The sequence below is a fragment of the Zophobas morio genome, unplaced genomic scaffold, assembly GCF_036711695.1.
Source record: "Zophobas morio isolate AGI-343-1 ecotype UQ-CSIRO unplaced genomic scaffold, CSIRO_AGI_Zmor_V1 ptg000049l, whole genome shotgun sequence".
NCBI classification, from domain to species: Eukaryota; Metazoa; Arthropoda; class Insecta; order Coleoptera; family Tenebrionidae; genus Zophobas; species Zophobas morio.
In genome coordinates this window covers 3,114,973-3,133,125 of record NW_026972154.1, presented here as the reverse complement: position 1 = coordinate 3,133,125, position 18,153 = coordinate 3,114,973, and the positions used below count along the sequence as shown (strand labels likewise).

At 34.9% G+C, this 18,153-nt stretch overlaps 3 protein-coding genes across 3 annotated transcripts; all 3 read left to right on the top strand.

Moving 5' to 3' along the window:
• Positions 1 to 2,905: 2,905 nt before the first annotated feature.
• LOC135142577 (ras guanine nucleotide exchange factor P-like) lies at positions 2,906 to 4,097 on the top strand. The gene is made up of 3 exons (XM_064074298.1): positions 2,906 to 2,968; positions 3,061 to 3,509; positions 4,037 to 4,097. The coding sequence occupies exons 1-3, from the start codon at positions 2,906 to 2,908 to the stop codon at positions 4,095 to 4,097; spliced, it is 573 nt and encodes a 190-aa protein (XP_063930368.1).
• Positions 4,098 to 6,697: 2,600 nt separating this feature from the next.
• On the top strand, positions 6,698 to 9,749 carry LOC135142689 (uncharacterized). The gene is made up of 6 exons (XM_064074440.1): positions 6,698 to 6,841; positions 8,438 to 8,922; positions 8,978 to 9,074; positions 9,120 to 9,227; positions 9,369 to 9,524; positions 9,580 to 9,749. Exons 1-6 carry the CDS (start codon positions 6,815 to 6,817, stop codon positions 9,649 to 9,651), a joined length of 945 nt encoding a protein of 314 aa, XP_063930510.1. The 5' UTR covers positions 6,698 to 6,814; the 3' UTR covers positions 9,652 to 9,749.
• Positions 9,750 to 11,408: 1,659 nt separating this feature from the next.
• LOC135142576 (uncharacterized) lies at positions 11,409 to 14,420 on the top strand. The gene is made up of 6 exons (XM_064074297.1): positions 11,409 to 11,497; positions 11,803 to 12,080; positions 12,579 to 12,956; positions 13,112 to 13,816; positions 13,865 to 14,071; positions 14,140 to 14,420. Exons 1-6 carry the CDS (start codon positions 11,409 to 11,411, stop codon positions 14,418 to 14,420), a joined length of 1,938 nt encoding a protein of 645 aa, XP_063930367.1.
• Positions 14,421 to 18,153: the final 3,733 nt, after the last annotated feature.

Here is an 18,153-nt window from a genome sequence, read left to right as displayed (position 1 = left end):
CACACAAGAACGAATTAATAAGTTTCTTGCAAGTACATAAGTTAATACTTAACAGCAGAAATGGGTAAGCTTATACATTTTTGTTGTAGTATGTAAAGTTTTAAAAACTTTTTTTTTTTCTGTGTAGAAAAATTTATCATTTGTCCTTATGATCCTAGCCACAGGCTGTTAGAGAAGAGGTTGAGAAAACATATTTTCAACTGTCATCGGGATGCCTGGGAGAGGGAGCGAAAACTCTGGGAGGCTGAACTTCCCCTATGGATATTTACTTCGATAGGAGCAATTATTTTTGTAATCGTATTTTGTGTGTTCCTTTATTTAGGATTAATTTGTTTCAGTTATTTTAGCAAATAAAATACTCCAACAAATGTATGATTCAATAAAACAATTAGCTACTTTTGATTGTTTTATTTAATATCCTTCACCATGTTAATCTACAACAAATGTATGATTCGATAAAACAACTAGCTACTAGATTGTTTTATTTAATATACTTACTTCAACATGTTAATCTAAGAGCATCAACGCTACAATTCAATACAATATACTCCACGGGTCATAGTAGTGTTCTTTTTTTTTTTTTTCTGCTGTGGTGAGCAAGTTTCACGACAAAAAATGAAATCACAAGAATCAGTGAGGGTTATATGTAAAAACTCTCTTAAGCTAATTCATGAATACTTAAGTAAAATCAAAACAATCAAAGAAACTAAACATTTTTTTAGTTATAACAGTATAATAATAATTAGAAAAGCACTCAAATGTAAAATCCCCTGAGAAAATATATTGGAAAACGCAAATTCCTTAGGAACAAGCTTGACGTATTTGAAATTTTATCACCTAAAGCTTTTAAATAAGAAAAAACAATTATTATCTATAAAAACTGGTGAAGGCTATATTAAAACCAACAAATTTAAATCGGTGACTAATGTAACATGGCAAGATGTCGAATCCTGCTTTCAACAACGAATTCGTACAGGATTTATAAGTAACCACCATGTTAAAGATCCTCTTCAGTTTTTTTTTCAACAATCTTTTAAATGCTTTATGTTTAGAATTAAAAAAGAAGTGAAAAACTCAATGCTTAAGGTAAATGTAATTTTTTCGGCAAATTTTATTCAACCGCACTCTAGTGAAACAGACATTAAAACATTTTCAACAAAAAATAACACATTGATCAAAACACAAATTTAAAAGAATGGTACGAAGAAAACGTCATTGATAAAATCATGAAAAAATTAGAGAAATTTGCAGAAAAGGATTCCGGTTGGGCGTTGTATGAAATTTTGGGATTGAAAATTAACATAAATAAATACGACCCAATTAAATTCGGATATTCAACTTTTGTATCCACACCAGATTTTATATATATATATATAAAAAAAAAACATGCAGTAATTAATGTACAAAATAATGAAATCGTTGCCATATATCAATTTCGTTTCGAAATCGTTGAATTACGCCCAGAATTAATCCACAATAACGTAAACATGTCCGCATTCCTTCGAAATTATTACAATAAGGTGTTAGATGACGGAGAGCGAAAAAGCTTGCGATGCATTGGATCTCGCACGCTGCCAGAGACGTATTCAGAAAATATTAAAAAAAATATATCATCGTTTCGAAGGCGGCAAACGGAAACATGTCAAGACACACAAAAATAATTGTGCGTGTGTGTGTTTCTTTATTTAGTACTAATTTGTTTCACTCACTGTAGCAAATGCAATAGTTCAATAAATGTTTGAAAATGTATAAACATATTGGTTCAATAAAACAATTAGTTACGTTTGTGAGTTTTATTTAATATCCTCTTACATATTTATCTAACGGAATCAACACTACAATGATTCAGCATAACAATATTAAGTTATATAAATATCTTTCAAAGTATTTGTCCAGCAGCACGATATGAGTCATCATGATCTACCACGACGGTATAGGCCAACATAGACAAACTGTTGGGATCGAATCGTTGTTCCTTTTCATTTTTCTCAATTCTTTTCTTATACTTAATGATGCGATCCTTTTTCTTGACATTATCGAAGTTCAGGTCAGTTAATTTCCATTCTACAAGAACAGGATTTATTCCACTTGAAAAGTGTATTGCCACTTTGCACGCGGTTAAGTCGAACGATTTAAGGATACATAGAATTCTGGCTTCCAACGAAAATTGAAGACGAGGTTCAACAAAAATAATATTAAATATAAATCCATCAAACTTCAAATAGCAGCAGGGCCACTTGGACTGATAAAGATAGTCATATTTAGACATGTGATTGTCTGCGCAGTTATCCTTAGCCCATTTTTGTGTATTTTCATCTGCTTCGACGTAAATATCGATGTCTGTATAAGAAGACGTCCGACCTAAGAGAAACGCTGCACATCCCCCAGCCATGAAAGTTCTGGACGACCGAAATTTTTTGATGTAACAAACTTTCAACTGTTTGAATGATACGACGTTTTTCTTCATTCAGTGAAGATATATCAAGATTGCGAGAAATGAAACTTGTGTTTTTTAATGAGAACATATCTGATGTGTGAACTGTACTCACATGCTTACAAAAGTTACTTTTATATACCAAATATCAAAAAATTGCTGAATTGCAATTCACACGGAAATAGTTTGAAGAATTGCTGAATTGCAATAAATTATTAAATGACCATATATGGACATGAAAAAACTGCTGATTTGACATTTCACCCTCCTACTTCATTGCAATCAATCTTTAAATGACCATATATGGACATGTAAAACTGCTGATTTGACATTTCACCCTTCTTCGCCATTTATTTTCTGCATATTCTGCATTATTTTTCCTATATATTTTGCATAGGAACTCGTAATTGTTTGTCTTAATTCTGTGTCTGTTAGTGTTAAGTGCTAATTGTTGAAAAAAAAAAAAAAAAAATGAAGTATTCCTTGAGTCTCAAGAAACCAAAAATTAACATCCTCCAGGATGTAGTGATACAGGTAGGTTTTTTATTTTTGATTAATTTAAAAAAAAAAATGTTTTTATATTCATAAAATGTAGAAATGTTTATAAGTATTTATTTTATTTTCAGCCGCCTTTGCCCAAACTGCGTAGACTTGCAGATCTACCTGAGGAAGAAATTGAAAAACTAAAAACAAAAAGTGAGGACGCCTCCACTTCCGCTGTGGAAGACTCCCAGACACCTTCCCAGCTAGATATATCAGGGCTGGAGGAGCCGTGCGTCTCTATGACGCCCTCACTGTTTGAGGGGTTAGAGGCGCACGGAAAAAGCTTGTCTTTCCTTCGTAATGTTTACGGAGTTACGGAGGAAGACGAACAGAGGCAGAGAGAGCAGCAAGAGCAGCAGGAGCAGGAGCAGGAGCAGCAGCAACAGCAGCAGGAGGAGCAGCAACAACCGGTCCGCAAATCACCATCACCACCGACGTCTCAACCAACACCTGCCCCTGATACACCTCATCCTGCTGCACCTGATGATTCGGGTGATGAATTCGAAGACGAAGACAATGCATCTACATTATTGTATAATTTTAAGTGGAAGTGTAGGGCAGCGCAGGACAGACATAATACGCGACAAAGGGAACTAGTGCAAAAACAAAAAAAGTGCAAAAAAAACATTAAAAAATTAGCAAATCAAATTGCAACTCTCCAAAGACAGTTAGTGGAAGAACAAAGTGAATTGCGGGGTGCAGAAAACGAAATGAAAAAAAGTATTCAAAAATCCGACAAATTAAAGAAACTATATGTAAAAATAAAATGTATATAATCTCATAGTGTCAGTAGTAGTGTTAGTAGCGTTAAAAGTGTTGAAATGTTTTAGTAGTAGAATTAGTAGTGATAGTGGTGCTTGTATTGTAATAGTAATATTTATATATCAATAAATAATATAAGTATTTTATTTCGCTTGTTTTTTTTTTTTTTTAAGTGTTGCATGTTGGGCAGTATATATCCAAATCAATGGTTTTGCCAAACAATATCCTGTAGCATTTTCGCTAAAATTTTTGGAACCACTATAATCGTCAATAATGGTGTAATTAGGTGACTTGCAGCGGCTTTTGTTTCTTAAGACAAATTCTTGTTTATACTGTAGTGGGATCGATGTATCGATAATATCAGGAATATTGTGACAAACCATACACGAGCATTTCTTAAACAAAAGTCCATGTTCTCCTTGGGAATGGTATCGCTGTTAGTATTTAGAGAGGTAGCTTGTAGAGATGGTAAGTTCTGGTAGGGTGGTACAAATTAACGAGTAGAGACAGACAAAAACAAAAAATTATTTTTGTTTATTTTTGCCGAACACAGCGTTATAAAAATTTATTGATGTCTTGTCGAGCATCAAGTCATCCTTCAACGATGGAACGTACGTCCCACTGGCGTCGTCGTCCCAATTTTCGAGTGATGTTACTTTTGGGGGTTCAGAATTGAACCATTTTGATGGTTGAGATGGTATCGGTGGTGATGCTTTGGGAAGTGCAGCTTCGCGGAGCTGTCGCTCCCTTTCCCAAGCCTCCCTATGACACCTAAATATATGCCTCTGGAGTCTCCCCTCTAGCATTCGATGGCTCCTATCGTATGGGCAAACTATAAAATCCTCTAAACAAAACAAAAAAAAATATATGAAATTTACATACTGTAATAAAAATATAACCTTACCCATGTCCCTAGATATCTATTGGTTAATTCTCTTGATACTAGTTAATCAGTTATAATCACATCTTTCATATAGTCTTGAATTTATATACGAAATTAATCCCTTCTTTTACTCTTTTTCCCTCTCTAATTTTTATTTCAAGTTGACGATTCAGTTGTTTTTCTCTTATCGAAAATGCAAGAGTTTCACTAATTCAGAAAGATTTAGCAACTACGATTTAATACAACAACAAGTTATTTAATACGTTTTAAATTATTTGTCCAGCAGCACGATATGACTCATCATGATCCACCACCACAGCATAGGCTAACATATACAAATTTAGAAGTAGTAGAAGTATCAATATATATATATATATATATCTTTTTTTTAATAGTGCTTTTTGATGGTTTTTTGTTGGTTTTTGATAGTTTTTTGGTTTTTTATTTGTTTTTGATGTTTTTCTTTTTTTTATTGATTTTTGATGGCTGTTTATAGGTTTTCGTTTTTTTTTTTTTAATGATCTTTTGTTGTTTTCATATAAAATTCAACAAAAAGCGGTTTTCGGTTAACTGGAATTTTTTTTTTTACTGTCTTAGTATATTTAGTTGTGATGGTAGTAGTCATATAACAATAAATATAAAGAATAACCTATTTCGCTTTTTTTTTTTTTTTTTTTTTTTTTTTAAGTGTTGCATGTTGGGCTTATTCGAATCCTTTTTCGATGGTCTTTTTTTCGACCTGAAAAAAGTTTTACGTAGCGACCTCGAAAAAACTAAAAATGGCTCCTGTATCAAGGTTGACGTGGACAGAATCGATTTTTTTGAACAAACTTATGCGTTCGTTCCAGAAGAAGGTTTTGCTGTATGCAACCGATATTCTATTTCTTACCATTTGGACACTAGAAACTTTTGCCCTTTTCTCCCTTATTTTCAACTTTTTTCAAAATTTTTTTTGTTCAACATATGCCTTAATTTTTTTAGCATTTCCCCGTTCCCCTGAGCCGACATGCTACCTCTTACCGCTTACGAACTATGACGTTTTTTCGTTATTACTACTAAACGGTAGCAAAAAATATTTATTTTGCTAAGTGGACCTATAGACTGTTCACTCAGAAATATTTTGGTACAAAAATATATTTTTTAAGTTTTACCGTTTGGGCGCCACAAACTTTTGCCCTTTTCACAGTCATGTCAAAAGTTAGCGAAAAACCGTCGACGGCTGTCGATATTATTTGTTTTTGTCAATCTTTTTTGCTCTATACACGAACCTCCTATCTCTTACCATTTTCGAGTAACAAAAATTTTTTCTATTTAAACGGTAGATACACCTATGAGTCATAATCATTTTTACACACGATTAGATAGTACTTCATGAATATGCATTTGATTTTGTGGAAAAACAAACTTTTCAAAATTTGGATTTTTTTTTTGAGATTTTTTTTGTTTTAATTTTTCTTTGGATTCTTTGAATTTTTTAAATTTTTTTTTTCACCAAAACTTCTAATTTACTTTCCTACTGCTCAAGGAAAACTTTTTTTCGAATTTTGACAACCTTTTTTGACAAAAATTGTTGCGCCCCAAACTCAAATTTTCACATATTTAATTACATGGACCTATTGATTATTCATCCAAAAATATTTTGACACAAAAAACAAATTTTTAACTAATTCCGTTTGGTCACCACAAACTTTTGCCCTTTTCTCCGAAATGCTAAACTCAAACTAAAAACCGTCGACACAGGTGCATGTGTTTCGTATTTTAGGAACTTTTTTGTTCTTTGCACGAACCTCGTATCTCTTACCGTCTTCGAGTAAAACATTTTTTTTTTATATTTAAACAATTATTGCACCTCCAACCCACATTTATTTTTACACAAATGTGTCATTAGTTTATAGGGATGCATTTTTATTTTTTTAACAAACTTTCTGCCCTTTGGCACCCTCAAGCGATAATTCTTTTTTTTTAATATTTCCGAATACGTCCCTGTCTATTGAAGATAAGAGCGTCCAGTTCCGTAAGAATTTGCTGAAACAGCATCGCGTTATTTCATTCTGTGTTGTAATAATGACGGGCGGCGTGTTTCGGTTTATGAATTTTACCGTGAAAAGATTTGGGAAAAAGGTGGTTTTGTTGAACTAAATGGTGGCTTCTGTGAAGTGTGCGTGTATTTGAATGTTTTCGAGGGAGAACGGATGATTTTATTGCCTGTTTTCAATGTCGTAAGTAACAATTTTTTTAATTTTTAACAACACACTCGCCTTCTGACATTTGAGATTTTATTCTAATAATCACTGACAAATAAGCTTAAATCGGCAGAAAGTTGCTGATGAACATTTATTTATTAAGAAAATAACAGGAGTTTTGTCGGAGCAAACACGGCTTTTATTCGTTGCTGTTATTCCCAATTAAATAATTTTAGATGAGACTGGGGAAAATAATACACCAAACGAAATAAACAATATTTATTATAATTTCAATTACAGCTTAAGATTATACAAACTAGTTCGTATTTTATACATTTTAAGAAACTAATAAGTTTTAAATTTAAATCTAATTTACGACGCAGTGGTTTAACCGCAATGTGCACAGTTATTTAACTGATTTTCTTTGCTGAATAATTTTCAATTCTGAATCCAATTTTTCGATTGTTTCTCTAAATTTTCGCTTCTTCTCCATCATTTTTTCGATTAAGGGCTTTATTTGCAATTCGAAACGTTCCACATTCATTTGAAATCTTTTAACATCGTATAACCAAGTATTAATTCGGCTTTCTTTATCATTTATTAAGAAAATAACCGGAACTTTGTCGAAACAAACACGTCTGTTATTCATGACAGTTTGCAATCAAATATTTTTTACATGAGACTGGGGAAAATAATACACCGAACGAATTAAATAATATTTATTATAATTTCTATTACAGCTTAAGATTATTCAATTTAGTTCTTATTTCATACATTTTAATTGCTTCTTTTAAATAACTAATTCGTTTTAAATGTAATTCTAATCTACGACGAAGCAGTCTAACTGCACTTGATTTGTTTTCCACATGAACCAATGCCTTCTTCATTCTTCGATAAATTCGATATTGATGGTTCGACCGATCGGACCTCTATTTACCAAGTACAATTTCAAGCCGTTCACGATCTTCTGGTTCAGATCGCTGATCACTGAGTCGGTGAATTTTTCGGTAAATCTCTGTGGAAGTATCGTTCTAGACTCTTCAAGTTGCACAAATATCTTGTCACCGTACTTTGTAGACAGTTTACTAAAATTTTTTGTTAAAAATTTTTTATTTTCTTCTAAAGTTTTCGCACTCACAAAAGCTTGCAAGTGAGACTCTTTATTCAAGGTAGAAATGAAAGATGACATTTCTAAGTGTTAAATAATTGAATTCAAAAAACTAATTAATTCTTACACACGAATCCATCGACTTTTATACAAGTATAAAACGGAAGTGGGGATGCGAGATTGCGTCCGAGATCCCTCCCCGACCTAAACGAAAAGAGGGGATAGATCTCGAGATGAACGAGGGCAATAAACGACCAAGGTCGAGCAACGACTAGGTCAATGATCGCCCGATGAAAAGTAATGGGGGAGCTGGACCAGCTGGCAAGGTCAGTCACGTGCACCGACAAGCTCGACAACAAATGAAAGGTCAATGACCGCTCGATGAAAAGTAATGGGGGAGCTGGACCAGTTTGACCTCATTTGACCTGGTCTAGAACCCCCACTATATAACTACTTATTTCATCGGACTATATGTAAAACGTCCAAAACTTTGCCTATTTACAACGTGATTTATATGATTATAGGTACTAACCTGTCTATTAGCACAACCTTTGGTAACTGAGACAGTAGAATCGATAGCAGAAAGCGTGGAGCAAAACACTTCGCAAAACATCATGAAATCCGTTCCAAAAAGAGCAAAAAAAAGTGCCTTCTACTCCTTCATTTATGTGGTCTGGACTACGATGACTTCCGTACTAGTGGCAATTTCGTTAATGATTCCAACCAAAGACGACGATGATTTTCTCTTTCTTTTCAAACTAGCAAACATGTACCTGCCAAAATGGAGCAATTTTTTTAAATTTCTTTACAGGTGTTTAGCTATTCCCTTAACGTACGTGAGCGCGACTATAGCTTGCTTCAACATATTGTACTCATTTCAAGTTATCAATCTTCAAGTGCAGAAGTGTCTGCAACAAATAAAAAAAACTAACGCTACAATAGCAACAAACCAGAAGGAAATCACTAGAAATCTGAAACGTTTGCTAAATTCGTTTTTATCCAGCGAGATGTAAGTAGCGTCAAAAATGAGCATTTTCTGATGAAAATCTAACAATTTTCAACAGTATCTGGGAGGCAGCAAAACTGACGCAGTTTATAATTTTGCCTCTGAAAATTGTGGGTTCTGCGTTGATGATGAGCATCGTCGTCTTTTACTTTTGGGTAAAGTCACAGAGTCTTTTATTTTTTAAGTGAAAACCAAATTAGTTTGAGGGTTCGCTAAGGGATCAGTACTTTCGTATCTGCGCCATCACGATTATGTCGTTTACTGCACTCTTGGGGACGGCAGGTGTTGGTCAAGCAATTGAAGATTATGTAAGAACAGAAAATACATTAGTCAGAAGGTTTAAACATTTTTGACGTTAAAAACAGATTAATTTGTTTCATTTTAATTCACTGCAACGTTTCTCTGGCTAGTGTCAAAATTTGATTTTTGATATTTAACAATTTTTGTAGAAGACTGAAATTTTCAACGCTTTAGTTGAAGTGGAGTGGTACGACTGGGACGAATCCAACAAGAAAATGTATTTGATGCTGCTGATATCTTTGTCGAAACCGATTAAGATTAAATTCTCTGAAAATATTTCCGTTAATTACGAAATGGGAGTCCAGGTGAGTATATCACGTGAATGAAAATACTGGCGAAAACTAAATTATTTGATTACAGATAGCAAAAACTTTTTTCTCCACGATTTCCGTGATGGAGAGATTGCATAAATCAAAGTCGGGCATTATTTGAATGGGCGTTTTTATCTCGAATTTTTGAGACTAACTAACTTTCAACTTATTTGTAGTTATAGTTGTCTAAAACTTTGTTAAATAATTGTTTGTATTACGGTAACTATTTTTCTGAGCAGTTATCGATACGTAATGGGCGTACAATAAAAGTTTAATTGAAGCGGATTTGGTAATTATTTCCAAAGACTAAGTAGGAATATACTTTAGAGCATGGATTGTTTCACCACTATCATTTTAAATTCAGTCGGGTTGACAGTTAGTTGACATTTGATTTGACAGCATTGACCGTGGGTGTAGAGTTTATGATTTATCTTCATTTCTTTTTCCTTCTTGCCATTTATTTCATCATTCCACGATTCTTCTCGCTCTTCCTCTTCTTCTCTTTTCTCTTGTCACCATTTCCCGTACCATTTTTACTCTCTTGTTTTCGATCATTCTTATTACATGCCCGAACCATATTAGTTGATTTGTCTAAATTGTTTGTATAACACTGTCCACTTTTAGATCTTTTTTCAAATCATTTCACTTTCACTTTATCCGTTTTCGTCTTTCCCGCAATTTTTGTTAAGATCTTCATTTGGCACACTGTAATATTACGATTGAGCTGTTCGTCATAGGTTTGATTCACTTTCGTAAATGTGTGTCGCCTCATATACCTTTGCTTTGGTTTCTTAAGATATCTCTTTCTTATTAAAGAAAAGGAAAGAAGATGTGAGGGTATTTACAATTTTGAAGACATCGGGTTAATTGTTGACAAAATTTTTTCTGTAATAATTCCGGTTGTTGGATTTCAGCATGATCCAGAATCTTATCCTGATCTGGAAAAATTTGAACCTGAGAGATTCAGGCTTCGAATATTTTTTAAACCAGCCTTATTTGATATTATTTCTTCCCGCAGTAATTTCTGTTCACCGTTTTCCACTGTATAAAACTTAAGACGAGGTAAATAAAAAAATAGAGATACCAAAACAAACAAATAAATACTCAAAGGTACAACTCTGTGGATGGACGTAGAATGCGGAAGCATATGGAAGAAAAACAACTGTATACCAAAGATCTGCCAGGGAAAGCACAGAAGGAAAACACTTCAAGTTTCAAAATCTGAAATGGGAAAATTATGGAAAATAATGTAATATAAACTGGGACTAACCAAAAAGAAAGGCAAAGTCATAATGGAACTGATAAACGGATAATCGATGTAGTGGTCAGGAGTAGAAACAACAGAATGGAGGTTAGTGGCTGTAGGGTTAATAGTAAACCGAGATAAAAGGAAAAACAGCAAAACGAAGAGAAATATAACGAAAAACTATTTATTATATAAGCGAATTGGGACGCAAAGAACACCAACACTATGATAATAGCATAACGCACCAAATGACAACGCAAAAAAAAAGAAGAAAAAATTTAATTCTTTCAACTACTACAAAGCGGAATAAATAGAAGCATAGGAAACATTTTAATCGGGGGAGACCTCAGTGGGAGAGTTTTCAACAACAACGGAGATATCCGGAAGACATACAAATGATCGGTTTGTGAGAGCATTGTTTGTTCCGGTTTTTACCAGGAATAGTCCGCTGGTTGCTATATTCCTAAGGATTTACGATTTGATTTATTTGTCACATTCGAATATTTGCTTATCAGTGCTCTTTTTGTCCATTGGCGATAAAATTTTCTTTCGATAGGCAGGAGGCGAACGACCAACGCGCTGGCGTGGCCCTTTGGGGGGTACACATTATTTAGTTGTAGCCACTGTTCATGATGGCTAATAATTTCCCTACTAAAGAACAAACGGCAGTTATCACCGCTGAATATGAATTTGAATATGCAGGATTACATTGTTGCAATAGGTAATGTTGTGACACCCAAAAATATCTTGCTTGCATCTAGCATCTCAAAAAATCGTATTTGTATTTACCTTACTTCGAAGTCTTTGGTTGATGACCTTGTCACGGTCCCTCTATTAAAGTTAAAGACGTTGACGTCGGTATACGTCGTTTATTAAACCCAGCTCGCCGATTAATTTTATCACACGTCTACCCATCTATTCCTCATATTATTTTTGAGAACAGAATTAAATCCCTCGGACTTGTCCCTGTGTCACCTATGTCTTTTACGAGAGCGAACAATGTGCGCATATGCTCAGTTTTCGCAGATACATGTATGTTCAACCTGACGACAGCATTATTCTTCCTGATTCTCTAGTGTTAAAATATGATGATACGAATTACCGTGTTTTTTTGACATATGATGACGTTTGCTACAAATGCAAAGCGACTGGTCATTATGCTAACGAATGTCCTAATGTTACTTCACCAAATCAGGACCCTAATCCCGCAGTAAGCATTGAAGAGTCCCCTAGAAAAAGGCAGATTGACGACGACGTCAGTTCTCCCAAAATTTCACCTCTAGATCTCTCTGGTGATACCTCCAGTATAGTAAATAATCCTTAGAAAAAAAAAAAAAAAACGAGTGAATCCTGCGACAGTTTGACTCCAACTCTTGATTTGCTGTACGTGAATACACAAATGATATTCAAGGAGTTATGAATTTATTGTATGACGTTTACCCGATTGTGAATCAAAAAAGTATGAAAAACAGATGTCGAAAAATACATAGAAAAATTAAGAAAGCTTGCAACCCAGATAACTTTAATTTAATTGAATTAACTTCAGTCACTCGTGAGCATGGCATGGAGGATGACTTAAGTCATTCCTCCAAGTAAATGTACTGGCTTTCCACTATTGTATAATCTTTTTAATAAAAATGGCGTCTGCTAATGCACACTATTTTACTCATCCTATTATTTACACTAACCTTGCGTCACTACTTTGAATTATGCACCCTAGTCAGTGAACTGTAAACCATCATTTGTACTAATTTCAGAAACCTGGTTAACCCCTTTAGTGACTGACCCGCCGATTTCCTTAGATGGATACGCAGTTTTTAGAAAAGATCGTCACAACAACAAAGGTGGAGGTGTTTGTGTTTATATCTTTGATCACATCTGCGCGAACTTTGCACTTATTCCCATTACAGACGACACGGGTAACATTGACTCCATATTTCTGAAGATAACAAACACGAGGTTGACGTTTCTGTTAGGTTGCATTTACCGGCCACCTACGTCCATCATCGAAGATGACCACTCCCTTTTCCAGTGCATCTCAGAGATAACTGACATTTATCAACATCTTTTTATTTTTGGTGACTTCGATATGCCTGATATAAAGTGGCCCCTAAAAGCCTCTCAGTCTTGTTCTCCATCTTCTCAATTATTAGTCGACCTGCTATTGAATAGTCACTTAAGTCAGTTGGTAACGCAACCCACCCGGTATAGGATAAATCAAAACCCTTCGACATTGGACTTAATTATCACTAGTGACGACAACTCTTTGGCCCATTTGGAATACCTTGATCCTGTCAGAAAGTCAGATCACTCCACCCTCAAGGCTAATTTCCAGATTTGCACGCTTTCGAAGGAAAGAACAGTCACCACACCACAGCTGTTATTGACTGCAGATCTGTGAATAAGGCCTTAACCGATGTTCACTGGCCGTCGTTGTTCGTTACCTCCTCGGTCGCAGAAAACTGGGAATTATTTAAGACCACAGTGCTCAACCTCGTGTGTAAACACTCCTCTAGTAGTAGCATCAAAAGATCCTCAACTAAACCATGGATTGGTAAAAAAATTCTAAAAATGGTAAGAACTAAACGAGCTCTATGGCGAGCATTTAAGAGATCAGGAAATCAAAACGACTACAAAGCACATCGTAATTTTTCCAATAATCTTTCAGTCATAATTAGAGAAGCTCGTATCGCATACGAAAAGCAACTTGCCGACTCAACAGACACTAAGCGTTTTTACAGACATATTCGTAACAAACATTCTGGGCCCGTGTCGACTCTTCAATTAAGAGACGACGACGACAAAATCACCGATGACTGTGCTACTGTTGCAAATATTTTCGCAGACACATTTTCTAAAACTTACACTCTTGAAACTGACAATACATTACCAAGTGCAATAATACCCAAGCCGAAAGTCTCCCTCGATAGTATTGAGTTCCCTGAAGATGTCATTTGTAGTAAGTTGAAGAAACTAAAACCTTCTAAATCCCCTGGGCCGGACGCAATTACTGCTTCCGTTTTGGCCCACTATGCCGAATGTCTTTCTCTACCTCTGAGTCTCTTAATGAAATAATCATTTACTTCAGGCATCTTGCTTTTTGATTGGAAAACAGCAATCGTGAGACCTATCTTTAAGAAGGGAGATAAGTTCAATCTCTGTAATTATCGGCCCATTAGTCTGACCTCCCTTATTGTTAAAAACATGGAGTCTATAATCTACGAAACTCTCATTAAGTTCCTATTGGATCAACATCTTATTCTGGAAGAACAGTATACGGTTTTCTTCCCGGCAAGTCCACAATTTCGAATCTCCTTTGCTGTCTCTCAAACTGGACCCGGCATTATGATTCTGGAGTTCCAGTTGATGTTGTTTACTTGGATTATTCCAAAGCTTTCGATAGGGTTCCCAAACGCCGGCTTTTAGCCAAGCTTGAAAATCTTGGAATAGCGGGGAATCTACTTCATTGGAGTGGCGCCTTTTTGTCTGATCGTAGGTTTAGAGTGAGGGTTGGTGACGGCCTAAGCGAGCACAGACCAGTCCTGAGTGGTGTACCCCAAGGATCGATTTTGGGTCCACTATTATTCATAGCATACACCGCTGATTTAAAAGTTATTATTCAATCACCTTTCGCTGATGATTAAAGATATACAACACCAGCAACAATCAGTCTATCCTGAAAAGCGACTTGTCAGCTATCGGCGAATGGTGCTCTGCCTGGTTACTACCTATAAACGTATCTAAATGTTCGGTTCTATATATTGGTAAAAATAACCCGCAACATACGTATACCATTGATAATTCCAAGTTAAAAAAATCGGAATCACTATCGGATTTAGGGGTGTTCATGACTTCTTGCCTATCTTGGTCTGAGCATGTTCAGCGTGTTGTAAAAAAGAAAAATTGACTCAGTAATGTATTTGTAAAAAGTCACTTTAGCGTCGTCAGTAAATTTTATAGGACCTATATTAGACCCATCCTTGAGTTTGCTAATAGTGTCTGGGGTCCTACACTTCAAAAGGATGTGCTGTTGCTCGAGTCAGTGCAAAGAAAAGTATCAAGAATCTCGTTTGGACGTACTCGTCCAAAATACAACGATAGATTATCTATGATGCAGCTTCCTACGCTCTCTGATCGTCGTAAGAGAGGAGATGTAATTGTTACGTTTCAAGCCTTAAAAGCTCCTCTGTCTCCTATTAAACACCTGTTTTCATTAGCACATAACAGTAGAACTAGAGGACACTGCCTAAAACTGTCCAAAGATAAATTTCAGACCACCGTTAGACAACATTTTATCGTAAACAGAATTTTCGAATCATGGAATTCTCTACCCTCCGGCATTGTAATGTATGATTCGATTTCCAGTTTCAAACGCAAATGTGACGCCTACAATGTTTAAGAAATTTCTTCTCTTCCAGATTTTATCATTCTAGCCACCAATCACTTGATTAGCGCGAGCATAACAGGCAGTGTCTCTGCCCGATCGCACCAAAATAATAATATTATTAATAATAAAAAACAATAGAACTTAGAAAACTTATATCAGAGACAAATCTTAGATTTGAAGAAGTATTTCTTGAAACGAGCGGAAAGAAATGAAATGTTTCGCACCATCACAAGAGCAGATTTGAACCACACACCCTTAAATCTGTCGAACACCGAAGAAATCCACACCCCCCACACAATAGATAAAATAATAAGTGGGCTAAAACAAAAACAACTACATGGAAAATTCTACAAAGACTTAGAAGAAAATCATGTCAATAAGAAGATGTCATTGATTTGGTTAAAAAAATCAAGTTTGTATGCCGAAACAGAAGGATTTGTGTTTGCTATTCAAGACCAAGTAATCAATACCAAGAATTATAGAAAATACATCATCAAAGATCCGAACATAAAAAACGACTGCTGTCGCCTATGCAAAGCAAAACCTGAAACGATCCAGCACATAATCTCTTCTTGCAGCATCCTAGCACAAACTGATTACAAAGCTAGACACGACAACGCAGCCAAAATCATTCACAAAGAATTAGCAACACTTATGAACTTAATCGAAGATACGACACCCTATTACACTTACATTCCGTCTCCATTCCTTGAAAATAACAAATACAAATTATACTGGGATCGCACAATACTTACAGACTTAAACATTACAGCTAACAGACCAGACATCATACTTATCAAAAAATACACAAACGAAGCCATTCTCATTGACATTGCTATTCCTAACACAAACAACATTATTCAAACATACCACACCAAGATTTCAAAATATCTACAATTATCGATAGAAATGAAATCCATGTTGAATCTTAAAAAAATTTCAATTCTACCCCTAGTTATCTCTAATGTAGGTGTAGTTCCAAATAGCTTAGTTGAGAATTTAAAGTCTTTGCATTTGAATGATTCAATAATTGTCAAAATTCAAAAAGCTGTTTTGTTAGGAACATGTCATATTGTTCGTAAGTTTCTTGAACAGTCTGATCATGTCAGTCAGATTAGATTATGGTAGCACCAGTAGGTCAGAGTAGTGTAGGTCACTTTTCATGTGATGCGCGGATAAATGGTCGGTAGTTACGCTGGACTTTTGGGGATGGGGTGAGATTAGAGAATAATAGCAGACTAATTTGTATGCTGTAATTCTAGAATCTCGAAAGTTGTTCTGTTAATCTAATCAATGCATATCATTACTTGGTCTTAGTACCCGTAATGATAGAAGTCTTGCCTGAATGCCGGTCATTTCCGGGTCAGTGGTGGGTCTTATTAATAATAATCAACGTGATCTACAAAAGTTGTTAGAAAAATAGTCAGCAAAACCTTCTGCAATTTGTGGAGTTGAATAGAAATATACATAGAGAATGGATAAAAAATGAAAATGAGGATAGATTTATAGATAGATGATATATGTGTAGAAAACCACCTAGGAGTTAATATCACACAAAATTCACTCAAGATTTGCAATAAACTACAACCGAAAATCCAAAAATATAACTAAATGCACAACGAATCGAATAAGTCAAAAACTGTAACTATCTGGGAACATCAATAAAATGCAATGGAAAAATCGACAAAGCAAAAATAGAGGGAATAAATATAAAAAACAAAAGTTCGACGACACGCTCTTTTCCGTCTAAAATTATTAATCTACAGTTTTCCTTGTGGTTAAATTCTGTCCTTTCTTGTAAACTTCCTTCAACTTTCAAATAGTAAAATAATTCGTAAGCAGATTTATATTTGATGTTTTACGCCTAATGAGAAATCGTTTTCCATTAATCTTGCACGTTTATTGTTTAGATATTTAAAAAACAATCGATTAGGCTTTAACCACCAGTACACTGCTTAATATTAGATGGAAAAAGTTTTCGAATTGAAAAAATCGATGTTATTCTAATTACGGTTTAACTTCCACGTATTTCTGTTCAGTGTGGTTTCTCTTCTGACACCAAAAGCAGTCGCTGGTGTGATACAAGATGCATTGTAAGATTTCCGTAATTAAAGGGCAGTATCTCCGTGGTTAGCTGTGTGTGATCGTGCTGTGTGTACACAGGTTTAACTAAAGTTTCTGATTGAAGTGGTATACAACAAAACATAATGCCTCAACCAGTTTGTAACACATGTAATATTGTTATTAAAGAAGAAGACAAAGTAGTTTGTGACATCTGTAAAGATGTATTACATGGAGCTTGTTATGGACTATCTCGTCAAGAAATTGGGTGTCTTCGTAGTGTTAATCGTAAAATACACTTTTTCTGCAAAAAGTGTAATATTGTGGAAGTTGTACATACGCTACAAGCCGAAATTACAGCTCTAAAAACAGAAATCGCCGAAATAAAACAGATACCAAAAAATGATAGTAAGTTGTTATCGCAAACTCTTATTGATGAAGAAATGCTGTTCAATGAACTCGAGGAGAGACAAACCCGTGCCAACAATATAATAATAAGCAACTTGCCTGAATCAGAGGAAAATTTAATGGATGACAAAGTAGCTGATGATCTTAATAAAATAAAAAAAGTACTTAACAACAACAGTATTGTTTCCTCTGATATTGTTAAGCATCATCGTATTGGTAAATTTTCGAATCAAAAAATACGTCCCATTCGTGTGGTTTTCTCATCGTCTAGTATTGCTCGTAATGTCATTGTTAAATATAGGACTTCTGATAAAATATTTATCAACAGTGATCTGACTCCGATGCAGCAAAAGAAGGCTTACAGCATTCGCAATGAATTCAAGAGAAGGATTGCAGCAGGAGAGAATGACATCACACTGAAATATCGCAACGGTATGCCTAATATAAAAAAAAAACAATAACATCCCAACGGACAATTATTGACCAAGTCACCTCAACTAATTTCAATATAATTTATCAAA

Coding starts and splice junctions, on each gene's coding strand:
- LOC135142576 (XM_064074297.1), top strand. CDS start 11,409: ATGGCTAATAATTTCCCTACTAAAGAACAAACGGCAGTTATCACCGCT. Junction 13,817..13,864: donor TTTGGCCCACTATGCCGAAT/GTCTTTCTCTAC, acceptor CATTTACTTCAG/GCATCTTGCTTTTTGATTGG. Junction 14,072..14,139: donor TACGGTTTTCTTCCCGGCAA/GTCCACAATTTC, acceptor CTGGAGTTCCAG/TTGATGTTGTTTACTTGGAT.
- LOC135142577 (XM_064074298.1), top strand. CDS start 2,906: ATGAAGTATTCCTTGAGTCTCAAGAAACCAAAAATTAACATCCTCCAG. Junction 2,969..3,060: donor TCCAGGATGTAGTGATACAG/GTAGGTTTTTTA, acceptor TTTTATTTTCAG/CCGCCTTTGCCCAAACTGCG. Junction 3,510..4,036: donor GACAATGCATCTACATTATT/GTATAATTTTAA, acceptor GGTGACTTGCAG/CGGCTTTTGTTTCTTAAGAC.
- LOC135142689 (XM_064074440.1), top strand. CDS start 6,815: ATGATTTTATTGCCTGTTTTCAATGTC. Junction 9,075..9,119: donor TCGTCGTCTTTTACTTTTGG/GTAAAGTCACAG, acceptor AAACCAAATTAG/TTTGAGGGTTCGCTAAGGGA. Junction 9,525..9,579: donor ATTACGAAATGGGAGTCCAG/GTGAGTATATCA, acceptor ATTTGATTACAG/ATAGCAAAAACTTTTTTCTC.